Source organism: Monodelphis domestica, chromosome 4 (genome assembly GCF_027887165.1).
Source record: "Monodelphis domestica isolate mMonDom1 chromosome 4, mMonDom1.pri, whole genome shotgun sequence".
Lineage (NCBI taxonomy): Eukaryota > Metazoa > Chordata > Mammalia > Didelphimorphia > Didelphidae > Monodelphis > Monodelphis domestica.
The window spans coordinates 438,696,415-438,718,682 of NC_077230.1; the positions used below are offsets into that span (position 1 = coordinate 438,696,415).

Below are 22,268 nucleotides of genomic sequence, written 5' to 3' on the forward strand. Positions count from 1 at the left end.
TCCAATAGGTCAGAGAAGAAACTTTATTCAAGGTTAGTCACCAAATAGGCCAGCAGGTGGCAGGCATGACAGAATGTAGGCTGGGAAGATGCTCCAGTTGAGGGATTCCTTCCATCTTGGATTCTGTCTTCCTCATGATGCTGTCCATGGGAAACTGAGACTTGTTTTCCAGGGAGGACAGCAGAGGGGATGGATGGGGGTGGACTGAACACAGGATGGATGGTGGTGCTTCCTGTATTCTTCTCTATGAGAGGCCGGGGGAAGAGAATTCAGTGGTGGCCCACAGGTCTAAGATGGCTTGTTTGGCCAACTTACCTCCAGACATGCTTCTAGGTCTTGTAGTTGGGTCAGGTTATGGCCCCTGTGAAGGATGGAGAACTTGCAGATCTGGCAGATTTCCTGCTTGTCTTCTTCACAGAGGAGGGTGAAGGGTTCATCATGCCTGAAGCACTATCTCTCTGAGACAGATTGAGGCTCTTCCAGGCTTGGTTTCAACACCTTGACCAGGTTTGCCATATTCTGTATCCTCCAGTCGGTCTTGATGTGGACAGTTTGGGATTCTTGGGGAAGGCAGGACTGACATAAGGTGTGGCCGCTAAATAAGGTTACAGGTTTATCGTAATAACTTTTGCAGACTGGACAGGTGAGGAGGTTCTGCAGACTGATGAGGAGACTATCATAGAGTCCAAGAATACTCCTGTCTCCTGCAGGGAAAGAAATCACAACATTGATGGGCACAGCAGACATTTTTCCATCTATAGTCCAAATGATTCTCTAGTTTTTACTCCAGTGTCCATGGAGGAGCCCTGGGATGGAGGGAGGGAGGGACTCTCTAGCTCTATTGTCCACAGTTGCAAATTCAAAGTTGGGGAGGCCTGACTTATGGTCCCAGCTAGTACAGGAGAGCTAGGATTCCCACAGGCAGAAGAGTTGCCAAGCTAAAAGATTTAAACCAGAAAGAGGCCTTCTGGGATTAAGCGAGCCCATCCCATCATTATCAGGATGGGGAAACTGGAATGTAGTCCACAGAGAAGACTTCCTGAGGTCATTCATCTGCTATTGTTGGAGAGAGACTTGTACCCAGGCCTCCTGTAGCTAAGCTACTTAGTGTGTGTATTTAATGGAGTTGGATGGGAACAGGCCAAATGAAGAAGAATCTTGGCTCTGAGGGTCACCAGCTGGGCCATCCTCCACAAACTGTTTTCCCTCTTTGGACTTCCTCTATGACTCCAACTGTCAAAAGAGAAGAGGGTGGCAGTGGGGGTTGGGGGTTCCTCAATACTCTGATTAATCCTTAGATATCAACATCTCCCTATGGACTAGGTTTGGACAAAGGAGGGGCCCAACAGAAAGGATCATCCCAGGAACATAGCACCCAAATACTAGGGGCACAGGAGTATGTTCAGTTATTGAACTTGTGGGAGAGAGTGAGTGGTGTAGGCCCTCCAGGGTTTGACCCAAGTCAGTCCTAAGCCCCCCTTTCAAGGTTTGTCAAGCCCATTCCATATAAACAGGTGAAGCACCAAGTGTGTGTTGGCTTAGATGTGATCCGTAACCTCAGGATTCCCTCAGCCTCAATGGGCGCCTAAAACTGGGCCCCACAGAAAGGTCTCAATGTAAAGGAAACTCTCTCTTGCAGTGCTTACGTTCACTGGGCTCCTCCATGCTCCTTCCTTCCCCAGCTTCTCCTCTGTGCTGCTGTTGCCGACTCCCAGTTCTGAGAGTGCCACTGAGGAGCTGCTATTTATGGTAGCTTCAGAGAGGTGTGAACTCTGAGAAATCACACATCCCCCAACTCTCAGGCTGGGATTCTCCATATACCCATGGACTCTGCCTATTTGGACTCCTCCAAACAAGATGCTCCTCCCACTAGTTTAAGCTCCTTACTGCTTAACTCACCTGCAAGCTGTTCATTCAGGCCTTGATTGAAATCACCTCCTTCAGCCTCTTCTCACCTCTGACCAGAGAGTTGGAGGGTTGGAGACCAACTCCACACAATGCTTTCCTTGAGAGAGAGCAGGGCTGGGCATCTGTATTCTCTCCACCCAAGTCTACAGAACAAGATGGCCCCGTTCAGGATACCCCTGCAGTCTACCCTGACTTTCTTGCTTTTTTTGTGTATTGTTTCTCTCCATTAGCTTGTGAGCCCCTTTAGGGCAGGAGGTATCTCTTTGTATTCATTAGCTCTCCAGCAGTTAACATGGTGGCTGGTATCTCACAGGTGCTCAAGAAATATTTCTTGGGTTGGATTACATTGGATGGGACTCATAACATGTTCTATATCCCTGAACCAAAAGGTCTTCATAAGGGACTATCTGTCCTTTCCTTCAAGATCTCCTATGAGATGGATCCAGTATTCATTTTGTTCATGGATCTCTTTCTGCTTTGATGCTTTTCCCCAGTCTTTCTTACATTCTTGGGCACTGGAATGCTCCAGGTATACCTGGACAGATAATGTCTTTCATCCTGTATTTCTGTCTCATTAAGGTGTCCTAGATTGGAAAATGGTTTGTTGTGACTTTTTCTTGTTTTTTTCCAGTCAGCATTTGAATGGGTGCATTTTCCAGGTCATTTATGGAGAAGGGAAAGTGGTGAGTTAGGCTTAATTGATTCCTCTTTTTCTGCCATCTTGACTGCCTCCAGGAGCCTCCAGTTAAACTTCTCATTCTAGACCCAACTAGATGGTTCAGTAGATAGATCCAGGCCTGCAATTGGGAGGTCTGCAGTTGGGTTCAAGATATTTCCTAGCTGTGTGACCCTGGGCAAGTCACTTAAGCCCAATTGCCTAATTTTTGCTGCAATTCTGCCTTAGAACTGATATAGATTCCAAGACAGAGGGAAAGGGTTTTTAAAAAATAAATACCTAATCTCTGGGTTTCCCCAACATGGCGTGAAGATAGGATTAACCTTCCTCTTGCCTATTTTTAACTAATCAAAATAAAAACTTAAAGTACCCCTTCCTGACACTAAGAGAGTTCACACATCACTTGCTAGAGTGGGTGACAATTCCAGAGGCCCTTGGTCCATGCTAGGCAAATTGAAAGACTGGGATTGGTTCCTGTAAAGTGGGGAAGTGATAGGAAGTGATGTGGAAAAAGGACTATAAAAAGTCCTGAACTTCCTGTTCAAGGGGCTTCTCCTTTGAATTTCTTCTTCTTTGGAGTTTGTCTTTGGACACTCTGTGTGGGTGAGCTGAACTGAAGGAGGAGATTCTTTCCCTGGATCCTGTGTCAGCTTGCTAGGTGAGTAGCTGGCCTTCTTTTCCTGGCTTCTAGAGAGATTGGTTCTGGAGAGGCCTTCCTTTCCTGGAGGAGGCTGTGTTGGTGGAACCCTTGCTGAAGACACCACTGGGACTTCTGGCTCAGAGACTACCATGACTCCATGTGGAGGTCGGGATTTGAGAGCCCTTGCCAAGAGGTGAGGTGAACTTCTTCAGACAGAAATTACAGGGTATCTAGCTAGGCAATTTACTTCCTACATTTCTCTCTTTTACTATATATCTCTGTTAAACTAAATTGTTAAGAGTGGCTAACAGACTTGTGACTTACGCATTAATTTTTAAATTCAGCAACCACATGAACTTTCATATTAGCATAAAAACTGACATTTAAATTCTTACAATGGTATAGTATAATTCTAGCTTCTGGCCAAAGCCAATCCTTCTAATAATTTCTTTTTTCTTTATATCTGTTTGGATCACAATGAATTCTAAGGAAGTTATTCAAATAATGCCTCAGGCTTTAGTGACTGTTGAACATGCTGGGTTCCTGGCTGAGTACATCTAGTCAAAATGGTTTGGCATCTTCAGAATGTTGCTTGCATTTTTCTTACCTCCTTTAGCAGCAAAAAAACCCCATATAAACACAAGTCCCAAAGGCTTTGGGCACTTTCTAGTTTACAAGTGAATGACTTGGTAAGTCATAGCTCTAAACACACATGAGCTGTAGGGTTATGACTTGACTCATGTCCCAAAATCATTATTTAGTCCTAGAATGAGCATTGATATGGCACCATCTCTGCTGGGCACTGTGCTAAACATCACCTCAGTTTGTCCTTCCAACCACCAGAGGGGGTAGGTGCTGTTATGATTCCCATTTTATAGAGGGGGAAAGTGAGACAAACTGGGCTAAAGAACTTGCCCGGGGTCCCATAGCTAGCAAGTTTCTGAGGCTGGATTTGAACTTGGGTCTTTGCAACGCCAAGTCTTATGTTCTATCTATTGGTCCACCTGGCTGTTCTCAGGCTTTCATGACAGTAGAAACAAATGCCTTGAGGAACACCACTGCTGCCTAGTATGGGGTAGAGAGGGGGCAGGGGAGAATCACTTTCTATTCCAGTGACTAATTCCAAATGCTGCCATTCCCTCGAGTAGGGTGCTCTCTAGGGTACCATCCTTAGGCCCAGGGGAGGTGGGGTTCATTTCCTCCACTTCTGGCTTCTCATTCCTCATACAATTGCTTCTATGATGAATCACTGGGGAACCCTGGGAAGGAGGGTAGTTCTTTTCCGGCATATCTATGTCCCCAGAGGTCTGCTTTCTGAGAGAACCAACACTTAGCTATACTTGCTGAGAGCTCAGTGAATCCTTTTCCTTTAAAGGGCTCCTAAATGCAGTTATCAGAGGGGGGCACCTGCACTTCACTGCCTCAAAGCTGGAGAAGGTCTGGAGATACTAATGAGAATGTAGGGATCACACCTGGAGCCCTTGAGTTGTTCAGATCCCAGGGAGAGCTGGGTGGCTCAATAGATCTGAGCTCCAGGTCTGGAGTTGGAAGGACCTGGGGTCAAATGTGACCTCAGACACTTCCCAGCTATGTGGCCCTGGGCAAATCACTTAATTCCCATGTGTTAGGTGCCGGACCTTCTACCTTTAGAGTGGTTACTAAGAGAAGGTAAAGACTTCAAAAAACAGATGGTAATCCCACCTGGATCCCTTTGATCCAGGGAGCTGTGAATCACTCCTCCTACACAAGTGTCTTCCTACCCTGCAGCTTCTGGCCCTCTTTGGGGGTTCCTGTACTCTACAGCTGGCAGATGAGCCTGAGTTGCAATCCCCTTGCCTTGGGATTAAAGACCCTTACGGTTGCTCCTTGGGTGCTCTTGTTATTTCCAGTCCCCCACTGATTCCATTCCACTAGGAGTTCTCTAATGGCTCGTTCTCTGCATTCATTCCATCCAGAGGGATCATTCCAGTCCAGTGGCTTACAGTTCCCTCCACTTGGCCCCCCTAAAGGCCTTTCCTGAACTCATGACAGTCAAACCAAAGGGAGAAGAGAAGGAAGCCTTTGGTACCACTCAGACCTCATTCAATGACATGCTGGTTGGAGCAAAGCTTTATGGATAGATGTATGGGAAACCCTTTGGGAAAAAGAAACAATAAACCCGATTTTAGGACCCATCAGGGGCTTGTCTTACTGAACCTGGTCCTGGAGGGAGGCCCCTGGAAGCCTTCCAAAGGGAAAGCCTAAGTTAAAATACAAGTGTTAGTGACCATAACAGAATTCTTACACAGTGAAACTCTGACTATACCAAATGTGGGAATGCCTGTGGGCTAAAGGCAGACCCTTAGAAGCCCCCAGAGAAAGTCCTGGGTTGCTCTAAGTTTAGGCTGGTTCTGAGAGAGGAATGGAAACCATTGTTCTAAGACTAGACCCAAAAGTTCTGAGACCACTCAAACAGTCTCCCATTGAAGGTGGCTGTAAAAGTGCTTCTAAAGGTGCTCTAAAACCAACTCAGGGAAAAATACCAGGAAATGGAAAGACCACCAGGCAGGCCTTCCTCACCTTCATATGATCCAGAGAAGAACAAGAGAACAAAGATCAGGCAGCATCGTAGATGGAAAACAGAATTGGAAAAGTCCACAGGATTATGGATGACAGAAAACAGTAGGTTTGGATGAAATGTGGAGAGCCCCCTCCTTCCATCTTGTGACTAGTGAGGGTCACCGTGATAGCAGACCTGACCTCCGAAAAGACAGCCAAGGATGCAGAGAGAACAGACTTCATGGCACCCACCTGCATCTTGGATGGATTCTTAGCAAGACCCCAGATCTCCCTTCATTCTACAGGACTAGGGGGGGTAGCTCAGCAGCTCCAGGGATTGAGAGCCAGGTCAAGAGATGGAAGGGCCTAGGTTCCCATCTGAAATCAGACACTTTCTTGCTGTGAGACCCTGAGCCAGTCACTTTGTAGTGGAGCATGGGGTACCCTGGAATCTCCAAGTCATGGGAGAGGTCACAGGCCAGAAAGAGCCCTAAGAAGCTCCTCTGTCCCTGAGCCCAGAAAGAAAGCCAGTATTGGCGCCATTAAGAGACAGCTGCAGAGCTGATCCATTCTTGGAGACAGGCACTTGCTCACCTTTTCTGAGGAGGGTTTGAGCACAGAGCAGTACCTTCTACTTTCCATTTTGTGAAAGGAAATTCTTGGTTCTCTTTGTCTGTTCTGAGTTTGGACTTGAGAAAAGGGAATCCTTTGTTCTCTTTGACTAGTTAGAGTTAACACTTTGGAATAACAATAACTTAAGTACCCTTACTTAGTAACTCACTAGACTAAAGACAGGATTAACTCTCTTTTGGGGAAAAATTAATTTTTCCAAAAATGATCACACGGGGGAATGTAAAAAATAGACTCAAATACAGGACTACAATCCCCACGAGCCTTTGCTCCACTTCTCCAGAATGCCTTGTAATCTCACCTGGGCTGAGATCAAGAAGGTATTTAAGCTGATTCAAAGGCTTTTGAGGGTCGCTCTCTCTTGGCTCTTTTTGGACTTCCGTTTTGGAGCAGGCGGTCTCTTGCGTGATGTGAGGTTATTTTGTCTAGGTCTCTGGCCTAGGCACATGTTTCTTACTTGTATATTCTTTAATCTTTAACCTTTAATAAACCTCTAAAAAATATAATACTCCTTGCAGAGAGAAACTAATTTCTACCTGCCTCAGATGCCTCAGTCTCCCCATATTCCCTAAAATTTAATCTTTACAGGGGAGACCAAAGAAAGACCTGGTCTTTGATTTGGACTCTGAGTCTATTAAGGCTCAGAGTCCTAACTTGGTTCTTGCTGAGGCTCAGCCAGGTAGCCTTTATTATTTTTATAACTTGGAGACAAAGTTAAGAATTATATACTTCTTATAAGGAAATAGTATTAGTTTATTGAAGAATAGGGAAAATTTGGGTTAGTCAGATCAGGAAGGATCATCAGTCTTTTAAAGTGATTTCCTTCCCACAGGAAACAGGAGAAGTTGTTCCTTGTGGAACCAGGGAGTTTTATTTGGGTGGGGTTAGAATCCCTTAGAGTTAGAAATCCTTGTATATCCTTATATTCTCAATAGTTTATTTTTGTATAACAAGAGTCTCCTTGGCATCCTTGCACCTGGCCTGAAGAGAAGTTCACTTATGAGCTTCCCTTCAATTATATAAACAAAAGATACTTTTTAGTACAGCAAGTAGAGTATAAAATCAGTTTATATCCATAATAAATTCATTGATTAGTATTTTTAAAGGAGAAAGAAAGCAAATTGGCCCAGGCAGTTGCAGAATAGAATCAATTACAGCGGGGAATAGTTGGGTGTCTCAGTGGTTTGAGCACTAGGTCTGGAGATGAGAAGTCCTGGGTTCAAATTTGGCCTCAGAGACTTCCTAGCCATGAGACCCTGGGCAAGTCACTTAACTCTGATTGCCTAGCCTTTACCACTCTTTTGCCTAGGAATGGATATATATATAATTAATTCCAAGACAGTAGGTAAGGATTTTTGTTTGTTTTAAGAATCAATTTTATAGAAAGGAATGGAATATAAAATGCCAAAACAACATTTATTTGATTTTTTTCAGCGTGTATGCCTGAGTTGTATGTTAGTCCTCTTTTGCTTTCAGTAAAGCTTTGCATTGAATTGACTCCTATCATTTTATGTTATCCTCAGCATGCAAATTTATTCAGGTGTTGTTTTCCCCAATGTTTCTGGGTTGCCCAAAGGCCGTTCCTTAAACATAAACTTGGTAGCTGGACAAAGTCTCAACAGGTTGGCAGCTGCATCCTTTTAAGAGGGACTACCTTATGCCTGACAATGGTCTCAAAATACAGGCTAATAAAAGTGTGCAGGCTTTGTTCTTTTCTTTTTTTTCTTCTTTACATTCTTTTTTTTCTTTTCTTTCTTCATTTTCTTTTTGTTTTTGAAAATGAGGATAACATCTGTAAGAAGAAATTTAATCAAATTGCTTTTATTCACTTATAAGGAATCCTCTGTTTGATAAGCCGTAACTGTGTGAATTAAATAAGATAAAAAAGAAATAGGAATAATAATAAAAAGCCTCTGTAATGATGAACGTGCTTGTACACTTTCCCTTTTTTCTCTTTGCCATCTACAGTAGAGGATGTGGTTAGAGGAAACTGGTCCCCTAGCCCTGCAGTGTCATAACTAAGTGACCCCTAGAAGGGAAAGGAGAAAGGGGAGCGAGGTGACTCAGTTCATCTCACTGGCTCATCTCACATTGTTGGAGCCAAGGAAGCCTGGAGAGGCTTTTTAGTTAGGGCAGCCCAGTGATCTTTCTCCAATTTTTACCAATAAATTATTATAAATCAATACAGTCTCCAGAGAATTTTAATCATTACAGTAGAATGTGACTATTAGGAATATATCATACTTGGGCTAAATTTCAATAGCAGAGGTCTATTACTTGGGTTCAAGTGGAGCACCAGGCAGCCCTGAACCAGTTGCAGACCATGTCTAACCAGATATCCAAATGAAGGAATTCCAAGTATCTGACAAACTGTTCTTTGAACATTTGGTAGCCTGAACATCTGGTGTTGATATCTGAACAGTCAACCCTACAGTATCTGGTCCAGATGACCAAAGGAAATTCTTGACTCTCCTGCCCATTCTGATAAGCATATTTGTAGATAAGAATCCCAAACTGGCTCTGTATAAAAGAAATGCTTGGTCACTTAGAATCAGGCCTTGTTCCTTTAGCAGGGTCTTGCCTTTACTGCTTATTTTCCCACTATGTTATATCTTAAATAAACACTCAGATTGCTGATATTCCTGATGAATGCTCATGATTTAAAAAAAAATTTTAACAGAAAATTCAGGATTTTTAACAGTCCCCAAAGAACCTCACACATAGGGAGAACTTACAAGTCTTCCTGTTCTTTTAATACATAGTAAATAATAATGATTATAATATTAAAGCAAGATGTTTTCAATTGAACACAAGTTTTTAAATGTTGTAACCACATTCTTTAACAGCTTGATTCATCATTTCAGTGTCCAGATCAAAAGAGGAGTTAATTTTTTGAGGATACAACTTATTACCCTCAGGAATAAATTTTCAAATTCAAAGCTTTCTTATACATTGGTTTCCAAAAAAATCGCAATCTGAGAAAATGCAGAAGCACAATAATAACATAAATAATATTATAGATTTAAATAGGCAACAAAACTTTTCATTGGGCCTCATTCTCCCTGTTTGTCTTCATTGTGAATGTGCTCCAGAACTATGGGGAACATATATTCCTCCCAGGCCTCCCTCCTGGCCCAGTTCCCTGCCCCTAACTCTTATCCAGACCCCTTATCATTTCTCCAGCACCCTGGGGCACTCTCCTCATTTGGTCACACTTTCCCAACTTTCAGACTCGGGAATTCTAATGTTACTATCTGTACTCAAGAGTGCATCAGTTCTTCCTCACTGGCATTCAGTAATACTTTTTATTGTGAGACCTCTGTCTTTGTGGATCATTGCATTAATTGGAGTAGTTAAATCTTTCATAGTTGATCATTGTTACATTAATGATTCTGCTCCACTTTGCATCAGTTCATTTAATTCTTCCCAAGTTTTCCTGAAACCATCCCCCTCATTTCTTATTGCATAATAGTATTTCATTACAATCCTATGCCACAACTTATTCCCTATTGTTTCCAAACTGATAGACATCTCCTTAATTTTCAATTCTTTTTTCACCACAAAAAGAGCTACTATAAATGTATTTGTACAAACAGGTCCTTTTTAGTTTCTGGGTTTTTTTTTTTTAATTTTCTTTGTCTTTTTGGGATATAGATCTATTGTTGGGTGAAAGGGAATGCAGTTTTATAACCCTTTAATTCCAAATCAGTTTCCAGAATTAAAAGTTAGGGTTGGGGTTGGTCCAAATTTTACCAGGTGTGCATTAGTGTCCCCATTTTTCCACATTCCCTCTAATATTTACTATCTTCTTTTTCTGTCATGTTATCAAATTTGGTAGGTGTGAAGTAGTATTTCAGAATTATTTTAATAGAATTTTTCTACTTATTAATGATTTAAGAGTTTGTAAAAAATGTGACTACTGAGTGCTTGATTTCTTCTGAAAATTGCTGGATCATATCCTTTGACCATTTATCAAATGGGAGATGGCTCTTATTTTTGTAATTTTGCTTGCTTCCCTATGTATTTGAGAAGTGAGGCCTTTTTCAGAGAAATAAAGTAAAAATTTTCCTAGTTCCCTGCTTTCCTTTCAATTTACTCTGCATTAGATTTGTTTGTACAAAACCCTTTTAATTTCTTTGGGTGATGGTCTGGCCTGAGGGCAGGGATTGTCCTTAGCCCAGGGCCAGGCACATAGTAGTACACAATGCTCCTCAAGTGTTCGGTTGGTTGACTTGGCCTCTGGTGGCTCCACAGACCTTCTCCATGGAATCCAGACCCAAGGGTCACAGAGTCCTTCTTCTACCTTCCTTTTCCTCAAAATAGATTTTTATGGATAGTTAATTCTTGTGTGGCCCAGATCTCCCTCTAGAAAGTCATACCTTATAACAAAGACATATGTTTGTTTAAAAACCCTTACCTTCTGTCTTAGAATCATATCAGTTCTAAGGCAGAAGAACAGTAAGGGCCAGGCAGTTGGGGTTAATGACTTGTCCAGGGTAATCCTGCTGGCAAGTATCTGAGGTCACATTTGAATCCAGGACCTCTTGTCTCCAGGCCTGATTCTCTATCCACTGAGCCACTTAGTTGCTCCAACAAAGGCATTTTTAAAAGAAAAAGAAGAAAAATCAGCAATTACTCATTACATCAGTTCATGCATTTTCATCTTTCTACTTATCATGTTTGTTGTTTCTACCAGGACAAAAATGTGCATCAGGTTTTTATTGGTTCTCCAATCAAAGGCTAACTAGTGTGTTCTCAGCTTTGTGCTACCACATCGGTGTTAAGATTAAACTAAGATGGAGACTACATATTAATTCATAATTATTTATTAAAGAATGAAAAGCAGACCAGAGAAAAAGAAGGCACCAGCCACATGTAGACAACTGCCTTGTCTTCTCTGCTGAGAACTGAGAGGTGGTTCTATGTATACCTCCACAGTCTGGATTCCCAGGAAAATGCCCCTACTTCCTCACAGTATTCCACTTTATGTTCTTCATGATGCTCTTTTCCAAAGCCCCTGACTGGAGGACTCCAAACTCATTCTGGGCAAGAGACAGGGGATGTGTAGATGCCAGCATTTAGGAGACTTCTCTACCCTACCATTTTTTCTCTACTATCCCTAGAGGCTTACTTACAGATAAACAAAAGGCTTTGTCTCCATTCTTATTCCACAAGTGTTTGGGGGAAGAAACAAAGTTGTAGTTTCAAGTTTAAGATTAAACCTTTCTTTCTTTAAAACCAGTACCAAAGAATGGGCTACTGGGCAGTATTAAATTTCCACATTGTTGTTATATTTTGATGTATATGGAGGTTTTTCTTTTTCAGTCAGTCAAATCAGTAAGGATTTAATTAAGTATATACTATATATTAGGCATTGTCCTAAGCTCTGGGAATACAGAAAGAAGCAAAAGACAGTCTCAGTTGTCTAATGAAAGAGACAAGTTAGAAACAGGATAAGCAGGAAACTACTAAAAGAAGGGGGCAGGGGGAACTGGAATGAAGAGATTGGGAAAGGCTTCCTATAGAAGATGGGATTTAATTGGGATTTCAGGGATGGCAAAGAAAATACATAGAGCCAAGAGATGGAGTATCTTGTTTGTAGACAACTAAATCTATAAAGAAAATCAAGTAATCTACAAAATACCCCTCCAAAATACTGCTATAATGCCTCATGGTGAATTATGGAAAAAGAAATAATTTTTCAGCCCTAAAAACTTAGAAGGTCTCCAATAAAGATCTAGCACATTGGGGTGCAAGCAGAATGCAAAACAACTTACCAAGGTAGCAGCTGAATCAGCAGCCAAGGCTTCCAGAGCTGTCATCCCCCGACAATAAAGGGGGAGTTAGATCACTTCCCATAAGGAGATTACAGGGGACCCTTTGCTGGCTCTGGGTGCAAGACTTGCCACACTGCCCATATCTAGAGTCAGGTCACAGTTCTAGGGCACAGTCCCAGAAGAGGACAAGCACCAGCATACACCAGCACTTGTAGTTATAGGAGAGCCAGAGACCCTGGACACAGTTCCAAGGGGAAAAAGAGTGCTCTTGTAAGGATACTCTTAGACCAGAGAACAGGCCAGGAGAGTATCAAACACACTTCTCCTTATATCTTACCAGTTTGGAAGAATAGAAGGCAAATAGATTCCCAGAGTTAGCTTTGAAGGCATTTGCACAAAGAACCTCAAAGGTTGGAACAGTGCTCCCTTCACCACAGGTATGGAGCTTAGGGCTTTAGCATTTATTTTTTTAGATTAAAGAAAAAGGCTGGAAAATGAGCAACCAAGAACAACAAAAAGAAACAACAAAGAAAGTTAATTTGGTGACAGGGAAGACCAAAATCAAATTGAGAGGAAGAAAACAAAGTTAATATTGCTGCATCTGAAGACTCCAAGAAAAATATGAATTGCTCTCAAGCCCAAGCCCAAGCCGAAAAGAATTAACAAAGGACCGTGACAAGGATTTTAAAAAGAAAATGAGAGAGACAGAGGAAAAATTAGGAAAAGAAATGAGTGATATAGGAAAATCATGAAAAAAGTGTCAACAGTTTGATAAGAGGTACAAAAAAAATACTGAATTAATATCCTAAAAAACCCCACCTCGAAACAGAATAGACCAATTGATTAAAAAAAAAAAGCACAGAAATCCAAAGAAGAAAATTCTGTAAAGAACAGAATTGGCCAAATGGAAAAAGATACATAAAAATGCACTGAAAGAAAAACTACTTGAAGGACAGAAGTGGTCCTTTGGAAAAAAGGTACAAAAATTCCCTGAGGAAAAGAACTCTCTACAAAGTAGAACTGTCCAAATGGAAACGGAGGTACAAAAGCTCACACAAGAAAATTGTGTCTTAAAAATGAGACTTGTGCAAGTGGAAGCTAATGACTTCATGAGACATCAAGAAACAAAGTCAAAAGAATGGAATAAAATAGAAAATGTAAAAAATTTCACTGGCAAAAAACTTGACTTGGAAAATAAATTCAGAGGAGATAATCTAAGAATTATTGAACTAACTTTAAGTCATAATAAAAAAAAGAGCTTAGACAGCATCTTTCAAGAAATAATCAAGGATTCAGAGTGAAAGGAGTAGAACCAGAAGAATATTGCACACAGAGACTGATAGACTGTGGCACAACTGAATGGACTTCTCTACTATCAGCAATGCAATGATCCAGGACAATTCTGAGAGACTTATGAGAAAGAACAGTTATCCACATCCATAGAAAGAACTGTGGGAGAAGAAATACAGGAGAAAAACAAGGCCTTGATCACTTGGGTTGATTGGGATATGATTGGTGATGTAGACTCTAAGGTATCACCCTAATGCAAATATTAATAATATAGAAATAGGTCTTGATCAGTGACATATGTAAAACCCACTGGAATTATTCTGGGGGGTGAGGGGACGAGAGGAGGGAAAGAATATGAATCATGTAACCATGGAAAAATATTCTAAATTAATTAAATAAAATTTTTAATTAAAAAAATCATCAAGGAAATCTGCCCTGATATTCTAGAATCAGAGGGTAAAACAGAAATTGAAAGAATCCACCAATCAACTTCTAAAAAGAGATTCCAAGAGGATAACTTCCAAGAATATTATAGCCAAATTCTAAAACTCAAGTCAAGGAGAAAATACTTCAAGAGGTCAAAAAGAAACAATTGCGATATCCTGGAGCTACCGTCAGTTTAACACAGGATTTAGCAGCTTCTATATTAAAGGATGTGAGGGACCTGGAATATGATATAACAGAAAGCAAAGGAGCAAGAATCACCTCCCCAGGAAAACTAAGCATAATCCTTCAGGGGAAAAAATGGATATTCAGTGAAAAGGAGGAGTTGCAGACATTCCTGATGAAAAGACTGGAGCTCATGGAAAGTTTGACTCTCAAACGCAAGACTCAAGAGAAGCATAAAAAGGTAAACAAGAAAGAGAATCAAAAGACATTCAGTAAGGTTAAATTATGTCTATCCCCACATGGGGAGAGGATTTGGAACAGTAAAAAACTATGTCAGGAGGGCAGCTGGAAGGCTTCTCCTTGCACTGGGGGTGAGGGAGTGAGTTGGTCAGTGGCAGTAGGGGAGGACATGAAGGAAGAATTGCTGGCTCTCTCACTGAGAGCTTCTTGTCCAAAATGACCAAGGAGTGGACGTAGAAGAGAAGGAAATGAATCCCATCATTCCAGACATCCTCCATGTAAGATAGCTTGAGGAAACGAGGCAGTGGCCATGGAAGGAGCTGGAATCTGGGTTCACAGGTTCTCCTTGGAGAGCCCAAACTGGGCTCATCAGAGGCTAAAAGTGCGGCTTCATGGACAACTTTGGTGCCTTAATCACATGGGATACTTTCGTTTCCTGGGGACCCCCACCCACACCTCTCCCCACAGGGTCACTTGGATACCCTACATCTGGGACACTCAGCCCCTGGCCTTACAGCACGGGGTGGGGTGGGGGGCACCTTTAGGCACCGGCACCTCTGAGGCACAAGGCAGGTGCCACACGCTGTATATTTGTCAAGATCTCGTGTTCCCCGTTATTTCCCAAAGGGACAATTCTCTACTTCGCTTTTATTTTTTTTAATTAAACTCTACCTTCTGGTTTAGGGTTGGGGGTGAGGAGAAAAGGGGGAGTGTGGGGGATGAGGAACGGCAGGTGGGGGGGCATCGGATTCTGAGCCTCCCCTCCTCACAGGTCCTCCTCCATAGCCTCTGCTCTGTTAACCTTCTGCCTCTACACAGGACCTCCGATGCCTCTAGCAGTGACCACATGCTCCAAGTTTAGTCCCCAGGAACCAAAAAGTTAAAGTCGGATTATGCGCATGCGCTTGCTCAATCCCGGCACACACCTCGCCTAGCCATAGGGCAGCCTGGAAGGCTCAAGATGGGAGGAAGCCGATTGGGCCCGGCCCTTTCTCCCCCTCCCCTCACTCCCCTAGCCACGCCCATGTTTGTCCACGTGGTCTCAGAGGCAAGCCTGACTTTAAACCTTTGCGTGCGCTCAGACTCACAGTCCGCCTTACGAGTAAAGCCCCAAGATCCTCTTCTGTCCTTGCTCAGCATCAATTTTTGTGGACGCTTCCTGTGGTTTTTCTTAGTCTTACGGACCAGGGTCCGGCGGTGGAAGCAGCGCGCATGGTTAGCCACGGTCCCGTGCACAGCTCTTCCGGCACCCCAGCTCTAGGGCTCGCAACCCCGGGACTATTACCAGTCCCCACCAGCAGATTTCCGGGAGTGGTGGGTGGGGCGAGTAAAACGCCCAGGGGCGGGGAGTGGGCGGGGCCTGATGTCAGAACCAATCACGTCCGGTCAAAGCCCAGCCCGCCCCCGCCGGTGTCCCATTGGCTTCATGTTCCGGGTCTGATGACAGGGAGTGTTCTGGTTGTTCAGGTTAGGGTTGGGCTCCCTGAGGCTGACCCTCCTCTTAGCGTGGCGGGAATCCCACACCCCTCCGGCTTCCCGGGGCTCTGTAAGAGGCCGGGGTGGGGAACGAGCGCAAGAGAAGCAGCTCGGAAGACGGAAGTCTCCTTCCTGTCCCAGTGTGACACCCCCACCTCCCTCCCATAGGGTGCAGTCTGTCCCCCCGAGGGCAGCCTCCGAGGGCAAGCCAGCGTTCTGCCTCGGGAGAGAAGACGGGAGACCGTGACCCCGGTCCGGCCTGCAGCCAGAGGCGATGATGGCCCGTGAGGCCCCGAGACCCCCATCCCAGGTGAGTGTGGCTGGCCCCCAGCCCTGACACTATCAGCCAGGTGGGACCGGGCGGAGCTAAGGAGGCTTCCTCAGGTGAGCAGTGTTGTGGGAGGGCAGAATTGGGCCTCCTCAGGCCCGTCCCCTCCCCTCGTCCTGGGGTCCTGTTGGTAGTTTGGGGCAGATCCCCGGGGTGCTTGGGGCTCCTCCAGGCAGGCAGCGGGTGAGGGTAGACAGAGCCCCGAGGAGTCGTGGAGCCCAAGTCTCGGGACTTTTCTTGCCTTAGGAGTCAGTGACGTTCAGGGACGTGGCTGTGAGCTTCACCCTGGAGGAGTGGGGCCTGTTGGAGCCTTCTCAGAAAGAGCTGTACCGGGAGGTCATGCTGGAGAACGCCCAGAACGTGCTCTGCGCGGGTAAGCTCCTCTGGGCATTCGCCCGCCTCTGGGGAGAGATGAGATTGGAGAGGCCAGATGCAGTGCCTTCCCAGGATCCTCTGGGTGGGCCTAGGAATGCCCGAAGCTGCACTTGGCTTTGTGGTGTCTGTGGTGGGAGGTGACAGGAACCCCAGCCAGGGCACTCCCCTCCTTTGGATGGGGCATGAATTGGGAAGGTCTGAGTTATTGTCCCTTGCTTTGGCCCTCACCCCTTCCTTACTCCTTGTGACCAGGGCTGCCGGATCCCCAAGACGATTGGATCTCCATTTTTTTTGGGGGGGGGTGAAGCTCCTTGGCTGCTGGAGCAGAGAGGCTCGAGGAACTCCTGCCCCAGTGAGTGTGTAGGCCCGCTCTTCTCCCAAGGTGGGGTGTCTGTGGGTTGTAGTGAAAGGTGTGATGGGCCCAGCATTTCTCTTCCGACAAGTTAACCCAGCTGGATCCTGGGCAAGTAAGCTCTGAGCCTCAGTCTCTTCCTGCATGGACTTTCTGTTCACTTCTGTGATCATCCTCTGAGAATCCCCTGTTGGGAAATGTGGATCATGAAGCTCTCCCGAAAGCCTGGGGAAAGGGGGGAGGCCATTTAAGATGAAAGGTCAGTCCTAGATTTTCTAGGTTTATTCAAACCATAAAGAATGTATGAAGATCCTGTAGTTAGCCCAGGAATGCAAAGAAAGACAAGGGAGAAGCCCTCCTCTCAAGGAGTTCCCTGTCTAGAGGGCAAGACAACACCCACACAGCTATGTAGAAACCCACCAAATCTAGGATTCATTGGAGCTCATCTAGAGAGGGAAGAGCCCAAGGTTAAGGAAGCCTAGTCAAGACTTAGGGTGGAATCAAGTGTTTTTTTTTGGGGGATCTGAGGGAAGTCAGGGGAGCATTGTTTATCTGAGGAGCAGCCAGAGAAAACCTAGGGAGTCAGGGGATGAAGTATCCTGGTCAAGGAACAAAAGGAGGCCTGTACCACTGACTATTGCATTTGTGGAAAGGAGAGACGTGAGGGATGACAGGGAAGGGAAGAGGGGGAGAGGATGAAAGGCTTTGACAGCCAGCCAGAGGGTTTTCTATTTGATCCTGGAGAGAGGGTACAAAGGGAGTTTCTTGAGGAAGGAGTGACATGATCAGAAATGCCTTTTAGGAAGAGGAATGTGAATATCTGCTGTAAGATGGTTTGGACTAGAGAGAGACTTGAGGCCGTGAGACCAGGAAGTAGGCTTTTGGCATACCTCAGGCCTGATTCCAGAAAGTGGCAATGTTGGGAGAGAAGGGGGGGGGGGTAGGAGAGAGATGGCACCAAGGAAAAATCAATAGGACTTTCCATTATGTTGAATAGGAGTGGATGTGAGTTTTCAAGGGAGGATGAAGAGTGCATGATTGGGTGAGGAGTGTTCTGGAGATCACTAAGAAAGTAAGAAGATGGGAGGATTGGAGGAATGGTAATGAGTTTAGTATCTGAACTTTCCTAATGATAAACTAAATGTTTTATGTTTACCAAACCTCTCTCCAGACCTTTGTTCAAACTCCTACCAAAATTTTTAACCCTTCATAGCCTGGCGAGCCAGGTAGGAGTTTGATTAATCTATTTTTTTTCTGTTCCTTATCAATAATAGGAACAAGTAGAGGTGTAACCATGGTGCTAGATATCATGGTATGTGTAGTAAAGGAGATGGTTCCAATTTACCTCAGACAACTCCCAATACTGAGGAGCTTCATTGAGATTTTACAACTCACAGTTTTGAATTGTCTCATGTTAGTACCACTTATGGGAGTATTTGTTCTGTCCAGATTGTTTCAAGGATACTAACTGTATCAAGTATTTAGTTTAATTCTTACTAAGAAAAGGAACAACTGAAAGAGATTAATGGAGACTAGAGTTATATATCTTGAGGACTGCATCTCTCAATTGACTAAAACTATTGTCCACCAAAATCAAACTCTCTAAAGTTGAAGATAGTATCTCTCAAATGGCTAAAACTATAACAACAAAATGAAACTCTCTCTCATATGACCCAGCCGGTCTCTTATACTGTTTCTAATTCTCCCACAAAGGCAACTAAAACCAAATACCAAAAGAAAGAAGATACAATCCCTAATAGACTCCCTTTATGAGAAGTACCAACTTTTATTCCTAAGAAGAAAGAATTAGTAACTATTAGGTACCAAAGACAATTTACCCCTCAAGATATGGAGGGATTTAAATAGTGTACTCTTTTTTTTGAGGAGGAACCCATAGCAGTTATAAAAAAGCTTGAAACAATATACAGGCAATTAGATCCAAACTGGATTGATTTTCAATATCTATTAGATTAATTACTAACCAAAAGGGAAAAAGATAACGTTATCAGGCTCACTAATGAGGCTTGGGGTACATACAGTACAGTACACTGGCCTGAAAATGATCCTCATTGGGACTTTAACGATCCCCAAGACTATGAGAAATTATGTCATGTTAGGGAGTGTTATTAAGGAATTTCCTTAATTTTCACTCTGTCTCCTTAGGAGACGAATCAAAAAAATAAAAAACATAAAAGAAAAATAAATAAAGGAAAAAATTTAAGTTTTGAGTGAAAAAAGCCAAAATCAGAATCAAAATATCAAAAACTATGTATATAAAATTTCTGAATTAAAAAAAATAAATTTATAACAGGCCCTTGTTATTAGGGTCCAATTAAAGTAATTTTTATCCCACAAGTCTGTAGGGGAAAAAATTACAGTAATGTATTTACCTACTATAAGTCAGGACTACAGGAAGTTGCCATATCTTAAGAGAGAAACTAGATTTTCTTATAAAAATGGAAGTGTCATGTCCTGGTCTGATATTTCATCATTTCTCAGGGATAGAGGAGCCAGACTAGCCAATTTTTAGGCATTTTCATAAAAAGTATTTTACAAGGAGTGTGGTTCAAGGAGTCCTGCTTCTTAACATATGTCAAGGGCCTCAACTTTGAGTCTCACATTAGGTTCAAATCATTTCATATTGGTATAGAAATTCATCAATCCCATGTACATTGTTTTCTTTTGTCCTGTGTACTCTTTTGGCACTTTTCCAGGTTAAATCTGTGTGTCTATGGCACTATGTAGATAAAGTCTGTGCTCCTTTTTTGATCCCTAGAATCAGACACAATCATTAATCATAGTCCCATAATATTTATCAATAAATGGCAGGTTTCCATAGTCTAAAGCTTTTTGGGTATACATTTTTATGCTAAGCAAATAGATATCTTAGCTTATTGATAAAGTCAAAATAGTTAAAAGAAAAATCTTTTCAATACAATTACATGTGCTTCAAATGCAAAAAATTAGAGAAAGAAAAAAATAAAATACTGTATGGCAAAAATAAAATGCAATAAAACATTACAGACCTATCAATAAGGAAGTCTTATCATAATCAATAGTTAAATACAATCAATATAGTCAATTATTCATTATCAACAGAGGGTACTCGTTTTACATGGCTACAATGAATTCATGAGTTCTTTCCAATTTTAATAGCTGTTGGTGTAGTTAATAGGACTTGGAATCATCCATCATAAGCAAGTTCAGTCGACCCAGTGTGTTTGAAATTCTTTATATACACACTATCACCTGGGTTTAAAATATGAAACGAGCATTCTATAGGGCCTGCTTGAATAGCGGCTCCAGAGTCATGGTGTTCTCGCATTTTTGTTTGTCATTGTCTGATATATGTAGCTCTGGTTATATCCCCTCCTAACAATGAGGTATAGGCAGGGGTAAATGGTTGTGCCTGAATAGGTGGATGCCCAAATAGCATCTCAAATGGTGAGATATGTAAATCACCTCTGAGATAAATAAAATAGGGCCAGAGGTAGAATTTTAGGCCATTTCAAATGAGTCTCCATGCACAATTTTCCAATCATGTTTTTAAGTTCTTTATTCATTTATTCAACTTTACTGGACCTCTGGGGATGATATGGTGCATGAAACATGCCCAAACATGAATGCATTTGTGCTAATACTGAAATGGTAAAATGAGTTCCTCTATTCGAGTCAATATGTGCTGGTAGGCCAAAGGTCGGAATAATTTTTTTTAAACATTATTTTATTTGGTCATTTACAAACATTATTCATTGGAAACAATTATCATTTTCTTTTCCTCCCCCTACCCCCTTCCCACCACCTCTCCCATAGCCGACGCACGATTCTACTGGGTTTTACATGTGTTCTTGATTTGAACCCATTTCCATGTTGTTGGTATTTGCACTAGAGTGTTCATTTAGAGTCTCTCCTCAGTCATTTCCCCTCAGCCCCTGTAGTCAAGCAGTTGCTTTTCATTGGTGTTTTTACTCCCACAGTTTATCCTCTGCTTGTGGATAGTGTTTTTTAGATCCCTGCAAGTTGTTCTGGGACATTGCATTGACCCAAATGGAGAAGTCCATTACCTTCTCTTGTACCACAGTGGATTACTCTCTGTGTACAATGTTTTCCTGGTTCTGCCCCTCTCACTCTGCATCACTTCCTGGAGGTTGTTCCAGTCTCTATGGAATTCCTCCACCTTATTATTCCTTTTAGCACAATAATACCACAATTTGTTCAGCCATTCTCCAATTGAAGGGCATTCCCTCATTTTCCAAGTTTTGGCCACCACAAAGAGTACAGCTATGAATATTCTTGTACAAGTCTTTTTCCTTATTATCTCTTTGGGGGTACAAACTCAGCAGTGCTATGGATGGATCAAAGGGCAGACAGTCTTTTATCACCCTTTGGGCATAGTTCCAAATTGCCCTCCAGAATGGTCGGATCAATTCACAACTCCACCAGCAATGAATTAATGTCCCTACTTTGCCACATCCCCTCCAGCATTCACTGCTTTCCTCTGCTGTCATGTTGGCCAATCTGCTAGGTGTGAGGTGATACCTCAGAATTGTTTTGATTTGCATCTCTGATTATAAGAGATTTAGAATACTTTTTCATGTGCTTATTAATAGTTTCGATTTCTTTATCTGAAAACTGCCTATTCATGTCCCTAGCCCATTTATCAATTGGAGTATGGCTTGGTTTTTTGTACAATTGATTTAGCTCTTTGTAAATTTGAGTAGTTAAACCTTTGTCAGAGGTTTTTATGAAGATTGTTTCCAATTTGTTGCTTCCCTTCTGATTTTAGTTATATTGTTTTTGTTTGTACAAAAGCTTTTTAATTTGATGTAGTCAAAATTATTTATTTTACATTTTGTGACTCTTTCTATGTCTTGCTTGGTTTTAAAGTCTTTCCCTTCCCAAAGGTTTGACATGTATACTTTCTGTGTTTGCCTAATTTACTTATAGTTTCCTTCTTTATGTTCAAGTCATTCACCCATTTTGAATTTATCTTGGTGTAGGGTGTGAGGTGTTGATCCAAACCTAATCTCTCCCACACTGTCTTCCAATTTTCCCAGCAATTTTTATTAAATTGTGGATTTTTGACCCAAAAGCTGGGATCTTTGGGTTTATCATATACTGTCTTGCTGAGGTCACTTGCCCCAAGTCTATTCCACTGATCCTCCTTTCTGTCTCTTAGATAGTACCAAATTGTTTTGATGACTGCTGCTTTGTAATATAGTTTGAGATCTGGGACTGCAAGGCCCCTTTCCTTTGTATTTTTTTTTTCATTATTTCCCTGGATACCCTTGATCCTTTGTTATTCCAAATGAACTTTGTTATGGTCTTTTTCTAAATCAGTAAAGAAATTTTTGGAAGTTCAATGGGTATGGCACTAAATAGATAAGTTTGGGTAGGATGGTCATTTTTACTATATTGGTTCGTCCTAC

General features: G+C 42.5%; 1 protein-coding gene and 1 long non-coding RNA gene across 3 annotated transcripts in view; one reads left to right on the forward strand and one right to left on the reverse strand.

Annotated features, from left to right (window-relative positions):
• On the reverse strand, window positions 1-15,642 carry LOC103094640 (uncharacterized). The gene is made up of 3 exons (XR_008918218.1): window positions 15,397-15,642; window positions 1,647-8,184; window positions 1-704 (listed from the first exon to the last, which is right to left on the reverse strand). It is a non-coding gene; the product is annotated as an uncharacterized LOC103094640 (long non-coding RNA).
• Window positions 15,643-15,688: 46 nt separating this feature from the next.
• Window positions 15,689-22,268, forward strand: part of LOC103101546 (neurotrophin receptor-interacting factor homolog) — a 44,430-nt gene continuing 37,850 nt past the window's right edge. The window contains exons 1-3 of one of the 2 annotated variants that reach the window (XR_008918217.1): window positions 15,689-15,775; window positions 15,953-16,094; window positions 16,359-16,485. Coding sequence is in view for 1 of the 2 variants with exons in the window: in XM_056825785.1 (XP_056681763.1) it covers window positions 16,059-16,094; window positions 16,359-16,485 (163 nt within the window). In the remaining variant the exon portion in view is untranslated. Of the gene's footprint in view, window positions 16,095-16,358; window positions 16,486-22,268 lie in introns of both variants that reach the window. The other variant, XM_056825785.1, reaches the window with a different exon arrangement.